The sequence below is a fragment of the Cervus canadensis genome, chromosome 21 (assembly GCF_019320065.1).
Source record: "Cervus canadensis isolate Bull #8, Minnesota chromosome 21, ASM1932006v1, whole genome shotgun sequence".
Classification (NCBI taxonomy): Eukaryota; Metazoa; Chordata; class Mammalia; order Artiodactyla; family Cervidae; genus Cervus; species Cervus canadensis.
In genome coordinates this window covers 27,544,114-27,561,297 of record NC_057406.1, presented here as the reverse complement: position 1 = coordinate 27,561,297, position 17,184 = coordinate 27,544,114, and the positions used below count along the sequence as shown (strand labels likewise).

Genomic DNA, 17,184 nt, shown 5'->3' with positions numbered 1-17,184 from the left:
AAAATTTCCCCAAAATTTTGCATTATTTTCTACAAATTTTAAAGCCTTTATTGCTTACTAGCATGGTAGCTTATATATTAAAGATAAATTATGTATTTTGGGAACATGCATTACAATAAAACTGGTAAGAATAAGTTAGGAGACTGCGTACTTTTCAGATGCAGTTTCAGTCCCCTAGGTTTTACAAAACAACATAAATCCTATAGGTTAATATATGCTAATAATTCTGTTATTTTTCATTTAAAGTATTTGTTAAATATTGATGAGATTATAAGTGTGCTATCCCTGAATAAAAATTAAGTGAATATAGTCATTGATTTCTTTAAGCTTCCAAACAAGAGAAAAACATGTAACCACAATGGATGCTTTGTCCTTGCAATTCCCCTTGTCTAGAGCAACTTTTTCCCAGTTGCTATTTACTAACTTCTATTATGTGTGCCCTTTAACAACAACCTGAATGCCATACTCCCCGGGATGCCTTCTTTACCTCACTGGGAACTGGGTTAAGTATACCTCCTTAAGTGCTCAGGCACTTGTCCTTTGATACAAAACAGCATCTCCAGCTGAGCTACCAGCCTGGAAACAATATTGCAGCACAATATTCTTGAGTTCAGATTTGCTAAAAAATCAATAATATAGTAGGGTACCTTAATATCTACTACATTGGAAACCAAATATCTGTCCACGTCCAAACTGGAAAAAAAAAAAAAAAAGAGGAAAGATGACTAGACTATGAAATATGGTTCTCAAATATGTCATGGAGATTTCCCTTGTGACGCAGTGCATTAAAAAAAAATCTGTCTACCAATGCAGGGGACATAGGTTCAATCCCAGGTCCAGGAAGATTTCACATGCTGCAGAACAACTAAGCCCATGTGTTTCCACTACTGAGCCTGAGCTCCAGAGCCTGTGAGTGGTGACTACTGAGTCCACTGTCACAAGTACTGAACCCTTAGTGGCTAGAGCCTGTGCTTCACAAGAGAAGCCACCTCAATGAGAAGCCCTTGTGCTACAATGAATAGTAGCCCCTGCTCACCGCAACTAGAGAAAGCCAGAGCAAAGCAATGAAGACCCAGCAGAGCCAAAAACAACAACAACAACACTATCATGGATCAGAACACCCTGGAGGGCTTATTAAAACACATTGCTGTACCTCATCCCCAAAGTTTCTGATTTAGATTCTTATTGAGGATGAGGCTGATATTTTGTAGTCTTATAAATTTTCGGGTGATGTCCCAAGCACAGTCCAGAAACTGAGCTTTAACCGCTAGTCTTAAGGACTGGTGATAGGGATTTAAAATTTTCTCTTCTTGATCCTGACTATATGCAATCTAATACAATCATTATTGACAACTGTGGTTTTTTTTTTTCTAATAGACTTAGGATGCTTATAATCTGAATTGTGGGATTTTTTTAAACTAGGTCTATTCATCAATAAACCACAATATTACCCAACTAGGAGGTATAGCAATAAGCCAGCATCCTGAATCAGCAAACCTACAGTTAGGAAACAATTTTGAACATGTTCATTAATATATTTTATTTTTAAATTTCAGTAAGGTTACCTTGATATATACTGACTTAATCTGCTATACAACATGTAACTAAAACAATTTACACTCTGACTGGAAAGTAATCTCATCTAATGTCTTTCCCAAGTTGCACATGGAGAAGAAAAGTTATTGAATGTACAGCTGAGAAAAATAGATTTCTTTGGCGCTTTATTAAGTCCAAGTTATGGGGTCAGTTGTGGGAAGATTCCCTGGAGAAGAGAACAGTTACCTGTTCCAGTATTCTTGCCTGGAGAATTCCATGGACAGAGGAGCCTGGCAGGCTACAGTTCATGGGGTCACAAAGAGTCGGACACAACTCCGCGACTTGCACTTTTATAGGGTTAGTTGTAGTCCTCTTGTTACAATACCTTTAACTTACTGAAGTTCAAAGTCTGCATATTGTATGTTTCTTAGATCAAAGGATACCAAAGTGCTGCTAGGATTTAATCAAGACTGCAGAAAAATTATCAAATCACTATGCTGTACACCTAAACTAATATAATATGGCAAGTCAACTATACTTCAATAAAAGGAAAAGAGACTAGAATCCAGGAGTGATCTGTTAATGTCCTAATTGGATGGCATCACTGACTCAATGGACAGGAGTCTGAGTAAGCTCCGGGAGTTGGTAATGGACAGGGAAACCTGGCGTGCTGCAGTCCTCAGGGTCACAAAGAGTCAGACACAACTGAGCGACTGAACTGAACTGAAAGGCTTCACTGTCAGGGTGCCTGGATAGAGGAGAAGGGAAAGAAATCGGAGGTTCTCATTGTTTTAATCAAGAAATTCATACTAGAAGCAGTCAATATAAGTGCTTCTTTTATATACTCACAACTCAACAATAGACAGTTTACAAATGCTAATTACTGATGTAATTAAAAGCACTCTAAAATTTGGGGGAGAGGATGAAGAAGAGGTAGAGCTATTATATGTTCATCTTATGACATTTATAAATTTTAAAATTGCTTTTTTCTCTTCTTTTTATTATATCTATAGGATATGATAGATGTTAACTAAACCTATTGTAACCATTTCACAATATATGTAACTCAAGCCATTATGCTGAAAACCTTGAGAAAATGGACATTATTAATTAGCACAAAGATGAGATTTTGTTCATAAAAGTGGTGGCTTGTTGACTAGCATGATTAATATTAGAAATGGTCTCTCATTGGGACACTAAAGTTATTCCAGATATATGGATTAGCTAAAGATATTCCATAAGCAGTCTCTATTCTTTCATCAAAAGGCAAAAAGTTTAATAGATCTTGTACCTTTTACACTTGGGCTTCCCTGGTCGTTCAGCAGTAAAGAATCTGCCTATAATGCAGGAGATGTGGGTTTGATCCCTGGGTTGGGAAGATCCCTTAGAGAAGGAAATGGCTACTCACTCCAGTATTCTTGCCTGGGAAATCCCAAGGACAAAATTGGTGGGCTACAGTCTGTGGGATCACAAAGAATTGGACACAGCTTAGCAACTAAACAACAACAACAATAACATTTTACCCTTAGGGATGATGTTCTAGATAAATCCCTGCTGCTGCTGCTGCTAAGTCGCTTCAGTCGTGTCCGACTCTCTTCTACCCCATAGACGGCAGCCCACCAGGCTCCCCTGTCCCTGGGATTCTCCAGGCAAGAACATTAGAGTGGGTTGCCATTTGCTTCTCCAATGCATGAAAGTGAAAAGTGAAAGTGAAGTCGCTCAGTCGTCTGACTCTTAGCGACCTCATGGACTGCAGCCCACCAGGCTCCTCCATCCATGGGATTTTCCAGGCAAGAGTACTGGAGTGGGGGGCCATTGCCTTCTTCGAGATAAATCCCTAAAAGGTTCTATGTCTAGCCAATAACCCCAGAGGACTCTATTAGCTTGGTACCTGCCTCTGTAACTTACATTTATCTCATAGGACCTTTTCATGCACAATGATGATAAAGATTTAATAGTAAAGGGAGCAAGTGCTCTCTTGAATCCTCAGAAGGACCTATATCTTCTGCATGCATGTGTGCGTTGTAGTTGTATGTATGTATATATAGGGAGGGATCTTAAGAGTACCTTTTTTCGATGCATATGACAGAAGGGAGCAAAACTGGGAAGTGGTATATCTTTTCAATTTTCCAGCCTACTCAGAATCACTGGTGAGTAGTACCAAAATCTCACCAAGAAATTCTCAAATATTTTTTCATATGGGAAGTGACCACAAACTTAGATCCTCTGAAACAGCTCCCTATGAGAGACAAGGTTTGTTAGAACACAGGATGGAGGTGAAGAGGTAGAATGGCAGATATCTCTGGAAGGGGAGGGATTGAGTGGGTGATGACTGCAGCTCTAAACTCCCATTTTTAGTGACAGTAGATTCAGTCATTTACTCTAGACCTCCTAGTGAGAATAACTTGGATAATTAGACAATTTGTTTTCAAACTGCTTGAAAGCATCAGATAGCTAACAAGATAGTGAGGAATTACCAGACTAAAATCTGGGTAAGACATCAAAATATAAAATCAGTTCTATCTATGTACTGGTGAAAAAGGATTTTTAAAAAGTACCATATCTGGTATAACAAAATATTTTTAAGACCTCTGTGCATAGAACAATAAAATATTATTGAGAAAACATTCTAAAAATACTTAAATGGGTATATGACAATGGATTGGAAGATATTAAGATGCAATTTCAACTAAAACCCCAGTTGGTTTTTGCACGGAATTGACAAGATAACTTTAATTTGCACATGTGTTGAGTAAATGTAGGACCAAAGATGGTATAAAGTATTTAAAAATATTCCCAGTAATGATATATAAAACAGCCCATATGTAAAAATATAAAAGTAAATTGTAACATACGTTTGCAACTTCATATGATCCATTTAATATCTGTTCCATGTAATGATTTAGATCTCTGAACCTTTTGTGATCTGAATTTGTAAAAGGTAAGTGCCACCAATGAGGAAACCTGTTTTAAAAGAAAAAAGGTATATTTTCATTAGTTTGGAAATTGGTGTCTGTATCTTAGAATTGTTCATGGAGTTATAGCTGCATCAGATGGAAGAGCCAAGGAAAACATTTTTTATGAAACCACAGAATGCATGATTAATTCTGAGAGTTTTATTAACATGGCTGTGGACATGTGCTATTTTAACCATCATTAATATTAACACTAATTTAATTTAGCACGCTAAACAAATATATATTTTCCCTCTTACTGTATTTATGGCAGACCACACATTTTGTCTTTTGATACATGTGGGGGTTAATAAATACTTTCTGAAATTTAACGATTCATAATTTTCCCGAAAAGTCAGATGGTATTGTTGCTTCTGGGTTCACTAGAGACACTGCTACACTAGCTAAGTTAAACATTTTACCAAGTGACATATGCTTCCATCTGGTCTTAGTCTCTTGGAACAAAGTATCACTTTCCTCAGAGGTCTGACTTGCAGAATTTCCTCTTCGTTATCTGATGATTCATCTTGATGGGTTGGACATTGATTACGACCAATTATTGGGTGGCATGACCTGTTAAAGGCAACAGGTTTTGCTGCTTAAGGGCTTCCCTGGTAGCTCAGATGGCAAGGAATCTGCTTGCAATGCAGGAGACTCAGGTTTGTTTCTTGGGTCGGGAAGATTCTCTGGAGAAGGGAATAGTTACCCACTCCAGTATTCTTGCCTGGAGAATTCCATGAACAGGGGAGACTTGGCGGACTACAGTCCATGGGTCACAAAGGGGCAGACACAACTGAACTACTAACACTTTAACATTTCTGGTTAAATGCATCGTTTTAGGAACTATAGCAACTTCCTCTGACTGCAGTCTTCCTGTTGCCACCTTCATCTTTTGCTTCTTTGGTCTTGACCTTCCCCTGGGCAAAGGAGCATGGGGGATGGCAACGGATTGTCAGCAAACACACCGACGTATGTGACAACTGCAGGACATCCTATCCATTGCTTCTTGTCGGAAACGTCAGGGAAATCCAAAATAATATGTATGTGTCTTTAAATAATTGATATTTTACTTTTTTACTTTTGCAGTTCTAAGGCTTAAAGTATTGAAAGTTTTCATCCAGATTTAGTTATCATAAAAATTAGTATCATATATAATTAATCAAAGCACAGAAATACATTTGGTAAGTAGATAGATTTTTCTGGTTTTAAACATTAATTTGCTTATTTGTGGATGAATTTTCTTTAGAATTTTTTAGAATTTTTCTTTAGCAATTCTAGAATTGCTAGAATAAAATGGAGTTCAACATTAGTTCTATTCCATTTCTATAGATGGATGTACTAAAAAATATTGCCTGTAAATAAATATATGAGAATTAAGGAATTCAGCTCCAGTAATGTCCTTCAATTGTTTGAAATGCTTTTGAGCTATATGTCAAATATAACATAGTAATAGTTCTTGAAAATTATTTTTTAGGATATTTTATCTGATGGTGCTGACAAGTCTTCTTTCAATTCTGTTCACACCACAGATTAAGAAAAACCTGACCTGCAAACAGATTTGATATCCAGAATACTAGAATAATTCATTTTCTCAGTGCCAATACCGGTATTTTGGTTTGCCCTTTATTTGAGCCTCAGAGACTTTGTGCTCCCTGGGACAGTGTATCAGCATAAATTCCTAGATGGCTGGCAGAAGAGCGATGGTGAAAGTAAGCGAGGGAAAGGAAATCAACCTTTCCCAAGTAGATGAGTTTTACTGTTATTTTATGATTTTATTCATTTATTTTTTGCTGTGCTGGGTCTTGCTTGCTGCGTGGGTTTTTCCTCTAGCTGCTGTGAGTGGGGGCTCCTCTCTAGCTGCAGTGCAACGGCTTCCCATTGCGGTGGCCCCTTACTGCAGAGCACAGGGTCTCGGCCCGCGTGCCTGCGTTGTTGCTGCTCCCAGGCTCCAGAGCGCAGGCTAAATACTTGTGGCGCACAGGCTTAGCTGCTCTGCGGCGTGTGGGATCTTCCCGGACCAGGGATCAAACCTGTGCCTCCTGCATTGGCACGTGGATTCTTGACCATTCTTTACCACCAGGGAAGCCCTCATGCAGATGACTTTAAAGATGATTAATTTCAAGGAAGATTCCTATGTCTTTGTATTCTCAGAAGGTACCAAGAAGTACAAACAGCCTAATTTGAAGACCACTGTTTTACAATATGTCTAATTTGAACTTTCTGATCATACTTTCTAGATTGGATTTACATAATTTGCATAGAGCTTCTCTTAGTAAATTTAGGAGTCAAAGGCAATCTTGCCCTCATCCTTCATGTATATGCATTGCTATAAGCCTGAGTTCCTTTGGGACTGTCAGCATACAAATATTGTTCAGGGCACAAAGGACTAAATATTCCTCCCTTCCACATGTTGCTTGAATGGTTTTAAAACCAATTTAGGCCACCTGACAGGAGTTGTTGAGCAAAGCAGAATCCTAACTAAAGTTGAAAATCTAGACGAGGCACATGGAAAGAGATTACTGACACTTTAAAGTTTTACAGGTTATACTAATATGTATTGAGGACAGAAAAGAGTAGAACAGAGACATTTTTGAAACCTAAAGGAACAGCCATTTACAGAAATGAATGAACGTATTTCTAAATCATTAGTAAGTAAGATACAATGGAAACCACTAATGTTGAATTCAGTATTTGTAGTTGGACTTTAAATTTTTTGGCCAGTATTTCCTTTTCCTGTTATCATATTAGATGTTTTTCAATAATTCTTAAAGCTGATGTTGTCTTTAAGTTTTCACAGTGACATTCCTTCCCTGTCAGTCTCTTACTCTGATGACTTTCTAATTTTTAAAGCATTTGTATTTCAAAATTTCTGAGCTATCTGCAAGTATAGAGTTTCATGAATGTAAACTACTCGGTCTTCAATAATGCCCACTATCTTTCCATCCACTGGTGATGTTGCTTAGATTTATACTTTGGTAAATGACTAAACCCTGAAAGTCTAATGAAAATCCACATGTTCCAAGCATGTCAGGTCAGGTATGAACACTCCTATTGTTAGAGGACCATTTACTCAAGAAAAATCCTGGTACATTTGGCTCTCCCTATCTGCAGGTTCGACATCTGCAGATTCAATCAACTGTAGATGGAACTATTAGGAAAAACTAATCCAGAAAGTTCCAAAAGGCAAAATTTGAATTTGCTGCATGCAGAAAATATTTACGTAGCATTTACATTGTATTTACAACTATTTACATAGCATTTATATTGTGTTAGATATTATAAGAAATCTAGAGGTGATTTAAAGTAAGAGGAATACAAGTACACTCATGGCGGATTCAAGTCAATGTATGGCAAAACCAATACAATATTGTAAAGTAAAATAAATAAATTAATAAATAAAAAATAAAGTAAGAGGAGACTTTAAAGTAAGAGGAGACTGTGGTTAGGCTATATGTAAACACTACTCCATCTTATGGGTAGGACTTGAGCATGCAAGGATTTTGGTGTCTGCAGGAGGGGGGTCCTAGAACCAATTCCTTGTGGATACCAAGAAACTCTATAGGTAACATTTGATATGCCTAAGTGCAAACATCAAAATTTCTAAAAAGTTCCTTTTTAAAAAGTCAAGATATTCCACATACTCAAGTCTATAATCTAAATTTGGCTAGTTCTAAATGATAAATTTTAGAAGATTTATTTGATCAGAAGTTATTTTGAATTATACCCTTTGTTTATGCTTAATATGTTTTTGCTATAACATGAACTGAAGCAATGGTTCTCAAGACTGCAAAATAAAGTTAATAACAAGTTAAATTTAGATAACCCAAGTTCAAGTTAATGTGTGTGCTCCATGCTTAGTCGTGTCCGACTCTTGCGACCCCATAGACTGTAGCTTGCAAGGCTCCTCTGTCCATGGGATTCTCCAGTCAAGAATACTGGAGTGGGTTGCCATTTCCTTCTCCAGGGGATCAAGTTAATAATTAATAACAAAAATGAACTGATGTGAATAAATTTTACTTGTATACTAATTGATATTGATAAATTTTTCTTGTACAGCAAATAAATATATCAGAGCTTTTTGTCACCATTATTTGCTGAAAGAGAAGATATATCCAATTTCGTTCTGCATTTTCAATTTTATTTTAACAGAAAATTCTAGAAAGAGATTAAATTTAAAAAACAGGCAAAGAAGACAATTTTACTGATAATTGATGAAAAATGAAATTGGTTCTGATTTTTTTTTGTTTACAACACCAATGCCTGAAAGCAGACAAAATTAAAAACCTTTTTCTGTTTGATGAGACAAAAGGTTCTTTACTCTGAGACCAATAGAGACTGCTTGGATAGGTTCAGTGGAACTAGAATCAGAATGCTGTATTGTTCACAAATAGAAAGCCCCATAACCGTAATTTCTCCTTATGTTCAAGGGCAAGTACTGAACACAAAACCCCAGGGAGGACAATCCTTACTCTGGGAGGGTCAGTGATGCAAACTGCGTTTGAAGTTGGCTGTGAAGTTTTGCAAACTGGTCAAATGACTTTTCTGTCAGGCTTGTTTCGTTGTTACTGTGAGTCACCTGGATTAGATACAGCTGCAGAAAATAAATAGACAAAATCAAAAGACGGCAGTATCAACCTTCAATACATTCTAAAATCTGGCTCTGTGTAAACTAAACAAAGCAAGAATTTCTCTGCAAAAAAAAAAAAATCATCACAAAAGATAAGAGGTGCATTTTGTAAAGGCAAAATTACCTATAAACACACGGTATAGAAAGATATCATAATCTTAGGTGCTGGGAACAGACTGCCTAATTTCTTTTCTTCTGTCCTGTGGACATTTTAATTAGTTCTTGATTTATAGTCTACCACAGGGCAGGAACTGTTCTCTTTGATGATTCTCTACTAACAGCTCTGGTTGTTATGATTTCTGCTTGGAACATCCTCCTTAACTGCACTTCTACTCAAACTGTAACTGATTTTTCATATGCATAGTAAAAAAAAAATAAGCATGGTATGAGGAAGAGTGTGTATAGTGAAGCAAAGTGGGAGATGTAGTCAAATGATATTTAAGTCAAGATAACAGTTTTGAAACTTACATGGCTGGTTTTCTTGCTGAACCCTAAGATTGTTGCTCTTTGGATTGACCTGCTTGCACCTGGCATACAGGATTCCTGGGAAAACGTCTGTGAAGTTGATTTGGCAGGACTTATGGATGTCATTTGTGCAAGTGTGTGGATCAAGTTATTCAATTTCACAGGGAAGCACTCCAGACTTTCCTTTATTTTCCTAGAGAAATGAAAAAAGATAAGATAGTGAGTGATGTTCCCCCTGAGTTGACCCATTTCACTTGAGTCATTTCCTTGTGTTAGATGTGGATGAAGAAGTAAAAGACCACGCCTATTGATTTGGAGTACAACTATTAATAGTAAACATTATTTTTTATCAACTTCAAATTCACATCTTGAGCTGTTAGCAAATATAAGAGAAACTTTCGTGGTGAAATATAAAACTAATTGTAATATTTCTATTTTGACTTCTTTAAATTTTTCAAAAATAGAAATTCTTTAAATTTCTATTTTTGTTGTTGTTCAGTACTATGTCGTGTCCAATTCTTTGCAACCCTATGGACTGTAGCACACAAGGCTCCTCTATCCTCTACTAACTCTTGGAGTTTACTCAAACTCATGTCCATTGAGTCCATGATGCCATCCAACCATCTTGTCCTCTGTTGTCCCCTTCTCCTGCCCTCAATCTTTCCCAGCATCAGGCTGTTTTCCAATGAATCAGCTCTTCCCATCAGGTGGCCAAAGTATTGGAGCTTCAGCTTCACCATCATTCCTTCCAATGAATATTCAGGGTTGATTTCCTTTAGGATTGACTGGCTTGATCTCCTTGCAGTCCAAGGGACTCTCAAGAGTTTTCTTCAACACCACTAAAAGCATCGGTACTTCATTACTCAGCTTTCTTTATGGTCCAACTCTCACATGCATACATGACTACTGGGAAAACCATAACTTTGACTAGGCAGACCTTTGTCAGCAAAGTGATGTCTCTGCTTTTTAATACAGTGTCTAGGATTGTCATAGCTTTACTTCCAAGAAGCAAGCGTCTTCTAATTTCGTGGCTGTAGTTACCATCTGCAGTGATTTTAGAGCCCAAGAAAATAAAGTCTGTCACTGTTTCCATTTTTTCCTCCTTCTATTTGCCATGAAGTGAAGGGACTGGATGCCATGATCTTAGTTTTTTGAATGTTGAGTTTTAAACCAGCTTTTTCACTCTCCTCTTTCACTGTCATCAAGAGACTCTTTAATTCCTCTTTACTTTCAGCCATTAGAATGGTATCATCTGCATATTTGAGGTTGTTGATATTTTTCCCAACGATCTTGATTCCAGCTTGTGCTTTTCACATGATGTACTCTGCATATAAGTTAAATAAGCAGGGTGACGATACACAGCCCTGATGTACTCCTTTCCCAATTTTGATCCAGTTCTTTTTTCCATGTGCAGTTCTAACCCTTGCTTCTTGATCCGCATACAGGTTTCTCAGGAGACAGGTAATGTGGTCTCAGATTTTCGTATTATATTTTTTAGGAATAATTTAAAACATCAATTTGTTAAAAATACTTAAACAATTCCAGAAGTTATATCTATCAAAACAGTGTATATTCCAAGAAGCCCAACATCTATCCCTGAACTCTCTGTACTATTCTTTTCTTCCCCCTATATTTAAACATTTTTGAAAAATTATGATTTAACTTTCATTGTTTTATTTTCAAATATATTTGATTTCCTCTGTCAACTATTTTCTAAGAAGTTGTATACTATAATACTATATTTAATATACACATATTTTACATGAAATGCTTTTCACTCTGGTCTTTATTTACTTATTTTTTTTTGGTTAGGTCTGCTTTATTATGATGATTATTTATATTTAAGAAGGTTTGCACTTGTGTCCTAATAGTATAATGAATATCTTCAGATAATACCCTTTATCCCCCATGCCCTTTTTCTCCCGTATCTGATTGCAGTGTTATCCTTTTTATCCCAGTTCATATAATAAAGCAATCTTTATGCCTACTCCACTTTTCATATGTGCTTCCTATTTCACTCCCATTTTTTTACAGAGCTATTCTATTTACATCATATGGTATCTATGCTATACATATTACACATTCTGTCTTCTATCATTAAATATGATATGCTCTACCAGTCCTATGTCACATCCCTCTGTCATTTCAACTATCTGATGCTCATTTTCTGGCAAATTCCTCCAGAAGTTTTCCGGGAAGTAAGTTTCTGAGTTCTGGGCGTTGATAACAGTTTTTCTGTGGCCTTTATGCATGAAAGTCAATTTTACTGGCTACAACATCCGTGGCTCACGTTTTCTTTTTTGGAGGGTCATAAAAATATTATTTAATTTTCTTCTGGAATAAAGGATTAAAACCCAAAACTCTTATGACAGACTGAACTTTGTTCCCTTTACAAATGAATTGATATTTTTGCCTAGATGCTTAAAGGAAGTTTTTTTTTTCCCCTCAAATCCAATACTTTCTCCAAAGGTATGGTTCAGGTTGGTTATTCTGGGTAGCTTTCTCAATATGCAAAGTGTCCTTTCCATATGTAATTTCAAATCTTTTCATTTTTCTGAAAACTTCTTGAATTATGGTGTTAATATTTATTAAAATACTAAATATACAATTTAGTTTTGGTATTGTTTTGATATATTACTTTGGTTTTCTTCTTCAGGGACTTTATTAAAGTATGTTTTATTTTCTAATTTTTGGGAGGTTTCATCATTTTGTTTTTGAGTTTTCTCTAATTATAATTTACATTGCTCCTTCATATCTTTATCATTTTCTTAATTTCTTTTAGCTCAATTTGAAATATAACAGTTTATCCCTTTGTTAGGAATGTCTTTCTGGCATACTTTCATTGAAGAGATTTTATTTGCATCTTATTTCTTTTTTTTAAATTCTAATTTTGTATGACATTCAGACATGATCCATGTTACTTATTCATTTAAGATGAAATTAAACTTTCAGGAAGGAGTAGAGGGTTCTCAGGATCTTAAGCCCTCTTTTCTGTTGCTGTCAGAGTGGTAAGAAAAAATACTGTTTCATACTTTCTGAGATGTGCTGCTTTGCCCCCAATTTTTTCTGGATTTTGTTTTTCCTTTGCTCTTACAATCTTTCTCCTTTCATTTGGATTATACTTATAGCAGTTTGTGTTCAGCTTAGGACTTTTTCTAGGGAGGAAGTGCCAGTTACCTTTGAGAGTTTATAGACTTCTTCAGCCTTCTCAGATTTGCCATGGAATCCTTGCCCTTCCTTCTGAACTGGAGTGTGTAAAAGTCCTTCCCCGTTTCAGCTGCTTCATAGCTTATCAAATTGGCCCACTCAGCTTTCCAGTGAGTACCTGTGAGCTCTGTGGAGCCTTGTTCTCAGGTCCATCAGATAACCTGTGGCTTTCTTAGCTTCCTCCCATAAGATGCTGTTACACAGGTCTTGTAACTTAATGATCTGCCCTTCCCTGCTTGTTCTTAGGAACACCTTGTTACTTAGTTTTGTCTTGGATGCTGTCCACAGCATCTGTTTTATTAATTATGAAAGAAATTCCATGCACACTAAAACATTTGCTTTTTTTTTAAAAATAAAATGTAATTCAAGTCACACAGTAAAATATTTAGTAAAATGTAAAAGGCTTGCCTCATCCTTCTTCCATTACCACTCTCCTCCCCCCAAATAACCACTATGAACAGTTTGGTAGTCTTCTTTTGCGGTTCCTCTATACACTTGTGCAAACGAACAGACATACAGACACAGATGACACTCCTACTATTTTTACTCTTGTTATATGCCAGGTGCATACTGGGATTATACCAATGAGAAAACCAGACAGAAATGTCTCCCCTTATAAAGTTTCTATAATGTGAATATAAAATATCATGAAATAAACATAAAAATATAGGATTTGAGAAAGTAATATAAACCATAGAAGAAACTAAGAAATTGGGGAGAGGGAATGTGGGGTAGGAAACAGTTGCCAGTTTAAGCAGGATGAAAGTGAAAGTGAAAGTTGCTCAGTCCTGTTCGCCTCTTTGTGACCCCGTGGACTATACAGTCCATGGAATTCTCCAGGCCAGAATACTGGAGTGGGTAGCCTTTCCCTTCTCTAGGGGATCTTGCCAACCCAGGGATCACACCCAGGTCTCCCACAATTGCAGGTGGATTCTTTACCAGCTGAGCCACAAAGGAAGTCCAAGAATACTGGAGTGAGTAGCCTATTCCTTCTCCAGCGGATCTTCCTGACCCAGGAATTAAACCAGGGTCTCCTGCATTGCAGGCGGATTCTTTACCAGCTGAGCTACCCTTAAGCAGGATGGTCAGGGATAATTTCACTGAAAAGATGAGCAGAGTGATTTGATTAACTTAATTTGCCGAGAACATAGACCATGGGAATTTCTGTTGGAGGCTATTCTAGAAAGAAACAACAGCTCATCCAGAAGCTCAGAGGTAGATGGTTGACTGGTTCTTAATAGACAGCACGAAACTGCAGTGTGACTGACAGAGTGAGGACGGGAAGAAAGGAATCAGGCAGATAAAGGGAGCATGTCTTTGTAAGAATTTTGAGACTGCGTGAGATGGAAGTAAAAAAGGCAAGAGTCAAAAATCACAATGTAATCTGCTTTTTTTTAACAGTAATATATTTTGGACATGAACTTGGGCACACTTTGGGAGATGGTGAGGGACAGAGAGGCCTGCCGTGCTGCAGTCCATGGGGTCACAGAGTCTGACATGACTTAGTGACTGAACAACAACAACAAATATATTTTGGAAGAAAAATTTTACAATAACGTGTGCATAGTAAGTAGCCTTCAAATATTTGTTGAATGAACAATCTATTTGGGAAAATGGAGTTAACTTTATTTTTTAAAAAATGATCTATCTGGAAGTATAGGTACACAATGATTAATTTAGCCAATTTTTTTTTTTCCATTGCAGACCATTCTTTCCTCACTGATTCAACTTTTGTCCAACACCAATGGTCTACATACATATAGGCTTGTTCTTGGCTTCTTCATTTGGTTGTACATTGTCAATTTGTCTATCTCTGTGTTAATACTGAAAGTGAAACGTGAAAGTGAAGACACTCAGTCGTGTCCGACTCTTTGCGACCCCGTGGACTGTAGCCCACCAGGCTCCTCCGTCCATGGAATTCTTCAGGCAAGAATACTGGAGTGGGTTGCCATTTCCTTCTCCAGCGGATCTTTCTGACCTAGGGGTCGAACCCAGGTCTCCCGCATTGCAGGCAGATGCTTTAACCTCTGAGCCACCAGGGAAGCCCCAACTTACTACATATTCTTAAGTAGCTAGAATTTACAATAAGTCTTGAAAATTCCTTTGCCTTGTTCTTCTTTAGGTGTTTATTTTTTTCCCCATGATTTTAGGTCCTTTAACCTCCTGAATATATTTTAGAATCAGCTTATCAAGCTTCTGTTGTTGTCATGTCTGACTCTTTGGGACCCCATGGACTGCAGCATACCAGGCTTCCCTGTCCTTCACCATCTTCTGGAGTTCACCCAATTCATGTCCGGTGAGTCGGTGATGCCATCCAACCATCTCATCATCTGACACCCTCTTCTCCTCTGCCCTCAATCTTTCCCTGTATCAGGGACTTTTCCAATGAGTTGGCTGTTACCATCAGATGGCCAAAATACAGGAGCTTCAGCTTCAGCATCAGTCCTTCCAATGAGTATTCAGGGTTGATTTCCCTTAAGGTTGACTGGTTTGATCTCTTTGCTGTCCAAGGGACTTTCAGGAGTCTTCTCCAGCACCACAGTTCAAAGGCATCAATTCTTTGGTGCTCAGCCTTCTTTACAGTCCAGCTCTCACAACGATACATGATCATTGGGACCACCATTGCCTTGACTATATGGACTTTTCTGGTTTGTCATAGCCTTCCTGCCAAGAAGCAGTCATCTTCTGATTTTATGGCTGCAGTCACCATCCACAGTGATTTTAGAGCCCAGGAAGAGGAAATCTGTCACTGCTTCCACCTTTTCCCCTTCTATTTGTCATGAAGTAATGGGGCCACGATCTTAGTTTATTTTAATATTTAGTTTTAAGCCAGCTCTTTCACTCTCCCCCTTCACCCTCATCAAGAGACTATTTGGTTCTTCCTTTTTGCTTTCTGCCATCATCTGCATATCTGAGGTTGTTGATGTTTCTCCCACCTATCTTGATTCCAACTTGTAAGTCATCCAGCCCAGCATTTCTCGTGATGTGCTCAGCTTGATGTGCTTATCAAGCTTACCCATACACAAAATAAATGAACAATCATTTGAGTGGCATTCATTAAACTATAAATTAATTTAGGGAGAATCAACACCTTCACAGTATTGAAACTTACAGCCACTAAACATGGCATATTTCTCCATTTAATTGAGTCTCATTTTACATCCTTCTGTACAATTTTAGAATTTTTTTCCTGTGGATGTTTTGCATATCTTTTGTTAGGTTTATTGTAGCTTGTAAATTCTAGGTTTTTTTTTTTTTCTAAATTTTAATGAATAACTGTTAATATATGAGTAGATTTTAAGTTATTATTTCTAACAATATATTGTATATTCTTTTGAAATTTGAATGGACATAGTCATGTTATATGAAAACAATGACAGATTTTTCTGTTACCTTTTTTACTTACTAAGATTTCTAGTTCAATGTTAAATGAAAATAGTGATAGCAGGCATTTTTGGTTTGTTTGATTATAAGGAAAAGCTTTTAATGTTTTACCACTAAGCACAATGTTGTCTATTGTTTTTAGCTACAGGTTAAGGACACTTCTTTCTATTTTTAGAATTAAAAAAACAGTGATTCTAAATTTTAATAACTGCATTTTCTGTATCTATTTAGGGTGATCATATAAAGTTCCCCCTCCATTTTTTTCACTCCTGACTCTTGAATGTTTATCTTGTAACTACTTACTGTACTAAATTCTGGTTATTTCAAAAATTAAAAGAAAATTATCTGGAATTGCTTTATTTGTTTTCTTATTCAAGTGGAAAATAGCAATATACCAAATCTTAAATATAGAGCTTTACTATAAAGATAGAGGCATTATTATATTTTTCTTGACATTAGTGACATTAAAGATTATAATTTTTCACTTTAAAATACATGTTTATCTAAGTTTCCTTCTATTCTGAGCTTACTAAAAATTTCCAAGAGGAATAGATTGTGAATGTAATCAAACACTGGTTTTCTGGGTGGGCATCTATCCAAGTTATCATGCAGTGATTTCTTTATGAAGAGGCAGCCATGTCCTTGATGTTAAAAATATAAATCAATAATGTTTAATAATTTCCCCCTCATTTTTTATAAAACTTCAAGCCCATTTATCTTGTTCTGGTATTAGGTTTTTTAAAAAAATCTAAAATTTTCCATTATTATATATCAATCTTGGCCAAAATTTGCTAAGAAAGTTAAAATATGACCCTGATCATTATTCATTTCCACAGTGTTCATTATTTCTAAAGATGTCCTTTGACTTTATGAATTTTTTGGGAGATAGATAGTACAGGATAAAACGTTCATTTCTTTCCTCATCAGCAGTTTAAAGACATGAAGACAATAATAATAGTAAAAGAATAATACTAAACATGATTTATGGAGACCTTAAAATTTATTCACTCA

General features: G+C 36.6%; 1 protein-coding gene across 1 annotated transcript in view; it reads right to left on the bottom strand.

Annotated features, from left to right (window-relative positions):
- The window catches only part of PIK3C2G (phosphatidylinositol-4-phosphate 3-kinase catalytic subunit type 2 gamma), a 409,785-nt gene that overhangs the window by 69,880 nt on the left and 322,721 nt on the right, over positions 1 to 17,184 (bottom strand). Inside the window, exons 27-29 of the mRNA XM_043441512.1 lie at positions 9,586 to 9,775; positions 8,960 to 9,081; positions 4,392 to 4,500 (exon numbers count right to left, since the gene is read on the bottom strand). Of these exons, the coding sequence (XP_043297447.1) occupies positions 4,392 to 4,500; positions 8,960 to 9,081; positions 9,586 to 9,775 (421 nt within the window). The remainder of the gene's footprint in view (positions 1 to 4,391; positions 4,501 to 8,959; positions 9,082 to 9,585; positions 9,776 to 17,184) is intronic.